Source organism: Calidris pugnax, unplaced genomic scaffold, assembly GCF_001431845.1.
Source record: "Calidris pugnax isolate Ruff unplaced genomic scaffold, ASM143184v1 scaffold102, whole genome shotgun sequence".
Lineage (NCBI taxonomy): Eukaryota > Metazoa > Chordata > Aves > Charadriiformes > Scolopacidae > Calidris > Calidris pugnax.
Window position 1 is genome coordinate 655886 of NW_015090846.1, and position 5906 is coordinate 661791.

The window sequence follows — 5906 nt, forward strand, 5'->3', positions numbered from 1 at the left end:
GGGCTGCGGGAGGCAGCACTCCCTGAAGTAGCAGTAGAGCCGCGGGTAGGAGATGAAGCCGGTAAGGGCCGAGGCGGCGGCGCCCGCGATCGCCAGCCCTAGGCTGATGGGTTCCACAGCGCTCGCCGGCCCGAGGAACAGCGGCAGCAACGCCAGCCCCAGGGCCGCCCGCAGCGGGCCCCGCCGCAGCTTCATGGCCCGCCCGGCCCCGCTGCCGGCCCCGCCGCCGCTTCCGCCCCTCCGCTTCCGCCGCCGCCATCTTAGGTGCGGGCAGAGGCGGGGCTGAGGCTGAGGGCGGCCGCCATGCTGGAAGGGCACCAGCGGCTGTAATTAGCTAAATGGCGGCCTCGTGTGGCTCACTTGCTGAAGCGCTGCGGTAATGCTCTGAAGACAGCTTAATGCCCTGTCCGCAGGTACTCGGGGGAACGCCACCTGGCCCACAGAACTTTCCTCTTTTCTAAAAAAAAAGTAAAATCTGGGGCTATCCCAGCCCTTCCCTGGAGTTTCCGCTCCTGAGCGATGGGATATGGACACGGACAGCGGCAGGGCCATAGGACACCAGCAGGGCCATGGGACACCAGCACCACCTGCACCCAGAAACCATCAGCGTGCATCCCAGAAAGGAAAAATGCCATTTACAATTGCTTAAAAACGCTTTTATTGTTTTCAGGTTACAAATCTTGCCTTCAAACTCGCGCACATCATACCTCCTGGGAAAACACAGCTGATATCCACTGTGGGGCATCTGGGCTTCTTCATCAGCTGCCACAGTGACCCTGTCCTGAGAGCTAAGAGTGAGATTTTCCTCAAATCCAACAGCTACAACCTGAAACAATCTTCTTTTTTTTTTTCCCAGCTAAAATAAAATGCCATGAGCGGCTACAGAAATGTCTACAGGGGGAAAAAAAGATACAAAACAGCACGGTATGTGATATAAAATCCCCGGTGCTGTCCATGAGCGGCTACAGAAATGTCTACAGGGGGAAAAAAAGATACAAAACAGCACGGTATGTGATATAAAATCCCCGGTGCTGTGTCTGTGGTGGTTTCTTGTGCTGAGGACAGACCCCGCGAGGCAGCACCGATTTCTGCCCCAGCACTTCTGATCCAGCCCTGAGGAGCAGCGACACTGAACACGCTGCTGAAGCATCTCAGCCTTACACACCCTGCACAGCCCAGGCCCTTGGGCACAAACACAGAAACTCTTACAAAACTACATTCAAGCAAACCAGCTTTCACCCTTCCCTTTATATTTACAAGGCAAACAGCACTGCTGCTTTTAAAGGACCTCTTCCTCATATTCTTTTAAAAGGGTGAAAGAATGCCAACCATGATAGCTCATGTTCTTCTAAAATAAGAAGTTTATGACTAAAAATAAGCTATATACAAGATTTTATGGACCAAAGAGTTCACAATCACCTGCCAACTGATTCACTACAGGGTCACAAGAAAAGCTTTGTAGGTTAACACCACTATGTGAAGGTAGTGACTCTCTGTATATCCGTTTCAGGTCACCGACACAAAATTCTTTATTGGTGGAAAATAAGAGCAACTGCAAAGAGTTCAGTCCATCCTTATCAGTATCGCCTATTCATCTTCTTGAATTTCTCATAGTGATAATCATCTGTAGCTTTTTCATTGAGAGGACGCTTGCGATTTGGAGGAGACCCTTCAAAAGAAAGAGAAGGAAGTATCAGTTCCCTGTCCTTCTGCAGGAGACATTTCCTTAACTCCCCCACTTCCCTTATACAGCCCCCTGCTCTGTGAAAGGTTATGGCTTTAGCTGTCACTGCTCCCCTTGCCCCCCTTTCTGTTCCAGCTTTCATCACACCCTTCTCAGCCAGCTTTGGCAACACGTTTGAGGTGGGACCTTCGCTCCTCCACCCTTGGGCATCTCTAAAGACACCTCCCATTCAGAGGGCTTCACGTGTGACCTCCTAGGGCACACCAAGTGCACTCAGAGAAGAGAAAGTAAGAACATCCAGATCATTTCTCTGTGCAAGACCCCCTAAGAGTTTCAGTGTCTCTCCCTATGACATTTCAGATTAGGAACATACGCTCAGGTTCTGGCCTCTCCGTGTCCCCCACTCGCAGCGGACGGGGCTTTGGCTCTTCTTTGTTCCTTCGCACTGGTGCATTGAGCTCCTCATGATAAACTGAAAGAAGGAAAACATCAGATAGGGACTATTATCTGGAGCAGTGTTATGCAGAGGGACATAATTCTACGGCATTTGTTACAACTGATCTTTAGCAGAAGCAACAGAACCTCAGCATAAGCATTCTTCAATACACACAAGATGGGAGACAGCAAATTTCAGTAGCACTGTTTCATTAGAAGTTGCCCAAAGACTCATTTCCTTCAGAACACACAAATCTGACTCCAAAACTCCCCCGTACGCAGGGTTAGAGGCAGCAGAAGGCTGCCTTTCCTCCAGATGGCTGCCGTATGAGAGGCTCTCCCGGAAATTACTTCCCATCTCCTGTCTGCTAAGGTCTATGTTTGCTTGACCACCTGTCTGCTCGGGCAGCCTACAAAATGGATTGTCTCAATTACAAACCATCATTTATAATGGCAGATGAGGCAGGCATTTCCAGGCACATGCTCAAGACACAACTCAAAGAAAAACTCTTGAAATTTATGAGGCTGTGTCAGCCGGGAGTTCAAGAGCAGAAAGTCAAGCTGTGAGTAATGTGTCCCTCTCCTCGCTGATGGATGGAAGAAAAAGACCAAGCCAGATGGGGTCTATAGGAGCATCCCAGAAAGAGGAATCAAACAGCTGCTTGTGCTGAGACACGAACCAATTTCTCCTGCATCAGGCTCTGTCCCAACTGACTGCTTTGCTTCAGCAGAGGAGAGGGTCACACCTGGGCCAGGAGAGCTATGTGACACTTACATCTGTTGTGCTGGACGTAGTTAACAGCCATGTTGGTGGGAACAAAAGAAGTTTCGCTGTCTTTCTTTTTGTTCTGCTGCTCTGCCAGCAGCTTGGCCTTGGCCTCTTCAGTTGAGATGATGTTTTTGATTTTTGCGCTAGAAGAAAAACAAAGGAAAACAAACCCCTCATTCATCCATAGGAAGGAGAGTAGGCAGAGAAGTGCTAAGTCCATGGATTTAGGGGATAGTAATACACGCTATGGCATCTGATATATTTTTTGAGAGAGGAGGCAGTGCTCTAGAAACAAACGCTTTGTTTCAAAGGCAAAAGAGAAGCTTGCATCCTCTTTCCATGCAGGGCATAAATGGATTGTGCTAGTCACAAAAATAAAGAGCCTTCTCCCAGAAGTCATGCGATGGAGCTGCACTGGAGCCCTGTCACTGTCGAGAACATGCTGTGCTAGATACCATCCCAATCCCATCCCAGAGTCCAACTGGGGCTGTCTCCTCCAGCCATACTCCTGCTCCACCCATCAACAGCTGCTCATCCTGGCAATTCAGGCCAGAACCAAAAGATCCGTGAAACACGTACTCAATTCCCAGGTCCACTTCGGGAATGCCGCTCAGCATCTGGTTGGACAGCATCTCCTCAGTCTTTTTGGCAGAGGAGACACGGATGTTCTCTGGCAGCTCGTACAGAGAGTCCTCAGCATTTTTTAGCTTCACCTTCTGCTCCTCGTTCTCCACAATTCCCTTTCTCTTCTTCAGCTCTGTCTCAATGTACTTCATCCTAAACAGCAGCACATGAGGGACACACAGTATTTAATTCTGTTTTCCGTACACTGTTGCAGCATGGCTGGGCACAGCTGCATCCCTGTCCTGAGATCAGGAAGAGAGGAATGAGTCATCTCTCCAAAAAGAACTCGGCTAACATCAATTGCAATTGTGCAAGAAATAATCAGATCCTCCAAGCTCTTCCACTGCCAGCAGGGAAGGCTCCCACTGGTATTTAATGCCAGGCAAGCTGGTTGGCACCTCCTGGCTTTGTCCACAGAAAAGCCTTCTCAAGGGTGGCAGCCAGAAGGTGAAAGGGCAAGTGGAAGTTTCCGTGAGAACTGGGAAGATGTTCTGGGACTAGTCCATATCCAAGACAAAAAAACCCCACACTTTGAGGGGACACCCAATCCCCAATTCAACATCCCAGACACAACACAGCACAACTTACATGTCAGCATCTTCATCCCGCCTGTTGGTTTCCGCGGAGAAGGAAGTTCCCAAGTTTAGATCTTCCTCTTCATTGATCCTAAATGGAAGCCACAATGTTTATGGTTTTCAGTTTGGGGCTGTGGTTTGTTTGGTCATCAAAAGCTCATATGCACCCACCTGTCCTTGCCTCTTTCTTTCAGCTTCTTCATGTCCACCATTCCCCCAGATTTTATCTTAAATGGGTCATCCTGTAAAATAAGAAATAATGAATAACCCTGAAGCTTCCCTCCTTTTTAATGCTGGTCTTTGGGATCTGGATTAACACCCAGAGAACGTTCAAGGATTGAGCTGTGACACCAGTCCTACCCCAGGCCAGACTGGCTGGACCATGCTGGTGTTTTCACACCCTTACATCTGAGCCCCAAGGTGACCAAAGTGTCCAGCACTCACCACAAGTGTTGCTTCTTCTTGCAACTTTTCTCCCACAAGCAGAGCTACGGCGCTGGTCAAGCGGAGAAAGAAAGTAAAGATGTTTCAGTGGAAGGAATTTACTGTTCTGTGACACCATCTGACAACACAAACTCACACCCTTGGTGCTCCATCCCTTACCTCACCCCATTGGGTCGCTTTCTGAGGCTCTGAACTTCTTTGGTTTCCTCAAGTTTTAACCTAGAGAAAAAACATTTGACTTAGGACTTGATGCTTTGTTTTTTGTCGATTAACTTAATTTGATTTTTTGCGCTTAATGTGGCATCTTCTAGACAGGCCTTGCCTTAAACTTCTGCATATCGGTAGCCACTTGTCTGGTTACAGATTAGATAGATATTTTCTATTTTACTTCATTTAAGCAATTCCAGTCAGAAAAAAACACATTGCATCTGCTGGTTATGCCTCTTCAACATGCCTTCCCTCAGCTGAGGAGGGAAGCACCCAAGCATGGAAAGGCTTTAACAAGGAGCCAATATTGGAAGAAGGAGTCCAGCATCATTGGCTTTGGTCCACGAAGATCTCCAGACAACGTTCTCCTCACAGGAGAACGGACAGTCACTATGAAACATGAATTAACGTGGGGCACCTTTACTCCTTCAGCAATTGACACCAGACATTTCTCAGGAGAAGGCAGAACTCATAAAACACACAATTTGCAGCAAAATTACCAGCAGCTCTTAAGTATAACACAGGTGAGTGGTTGTCAAATACACTGATGACTCAGAAGGAAGTTCAGGGTAAATTTAAGATCAAGTCTCTCTACACAGGGAGAGAGTCCCTCTACACAGGCTGACACACAGCCTTAATTTCTTCAGCTATTTAGACTTTTCCTAATTATGCATATCTTTCACTACCTACCATGAACTATGCATTTATTTCAGAGGTAAAATAAGAACAAGAGAGATCCTGCTTGGATGCACGGATCTGCAGAGGAGAAGGCCTATCTGCGAGGGCCAGTTTCTGAGGGAAACAGCGTGCAAAGGCCAACAGCGGGGCTGCGCTGCTCCCGGTGACCCCGCGGGGCTCTCGGTGCCCCCCTTCTCCTTCCAAGGGGTGCTCCGGCGGTTGTCCCGTCCCGGCTCCTCTCCTCCCCGGGCCGGCACATCCCGGAGGAGGCAGACGAGGAGTTTCCGTGGGAGAGACCCCCCCATCCGTAAAGCGGCCGGGGCTACCGGCGGGTTCCGCCGGGCCCAGCCGGGCTCTCCGCCGGTCCCCACACACCTGACCTCCTCCGCGACCTGCTCGTCCTCCTCCTCCTCTTCCGAGTCCTCCCTCCGCCGACGGAACGACTTCTTGGCGGGCATGGCGCCGGCCGCTGGGCTCCGCCACCACCGCC

The 5906-nt window shown here is 49.6% G+C and overlaps 2 protein-coding genes across 2 annotated transcripts in view; both read right to left on the reverse strand.

Moving 5' to 3' along the window:
• The window catches only part of LOC106888613 (torsin-1A-like), a 5386-nt gene extending 5143 nt beyond the window's left edge, over window positions 1-243 (reverse strand). The window contains exon 1 of the mRNA XM_014942961.1: window positions 3-243. Within this exon, the coding sequence (XP_014798447.1) occupies window positions 3-195 (193 nt within the window). The 5' untranslated portion in view covers window positions 196-243. The remainder of the gene's footprint in view (window positions 1-2) is intronic.
• Window positions 244-1503: 1260 nt separating this feature from the next.
• On the reverse strand, window positions 1504-5900 carry LOC106888460 (chromosome unknown open reading frame, human C9orf78). Its single transcript, XM_014942704.1, has 9 exons — window positions 5792-5900; window positions 4691-4750; window positions 4532-4583; window positions 4259-4329; window positions 4101-4178; window positions 3468-3665; window positions 2895-3031; window positions 2058-2156; window positions 1504-1669 (listed from the first exon to the last, which is right to left on the reverse strand). Exons 1-9 carry the CDS (start codon window positions 5872-5874, stop codon window positions 1578-1580), a joined length of 870 nt encoding a protein of 289 aa, XP_014798190.1. The 5' UTR covers window positions 5875-5900; the 3' UTR covers window positions 1504-1577.
• Between the last annotated feature and the right edge of the window lie 6 nt (window positions 5901-5906).

Coding starts and splice junctions, on each gene's coding strand:
- LOC106888460 (XM_014942704.1), bottom strand. CDS start 5,874: ATGCCCGCCAAGAAGTCGTTCCGTCGGCGGAGGGAGGACTCGGAAGAG. Junction 4,751..5,791: donor CAGGTCGCGGAGGAGGTCAG/GTGTGTGGGGAC, acceptor TTTTTTCTCTAG/GTTAAAACTTGAGGAAACCA. Junction 4,584..4,690: donor AAGCGACCCAATGGGGTGAG/GTAAGGGATGGA, acceptor CCGCTTGACCAG/CGCCGTAGCTCTGCTTGTGG.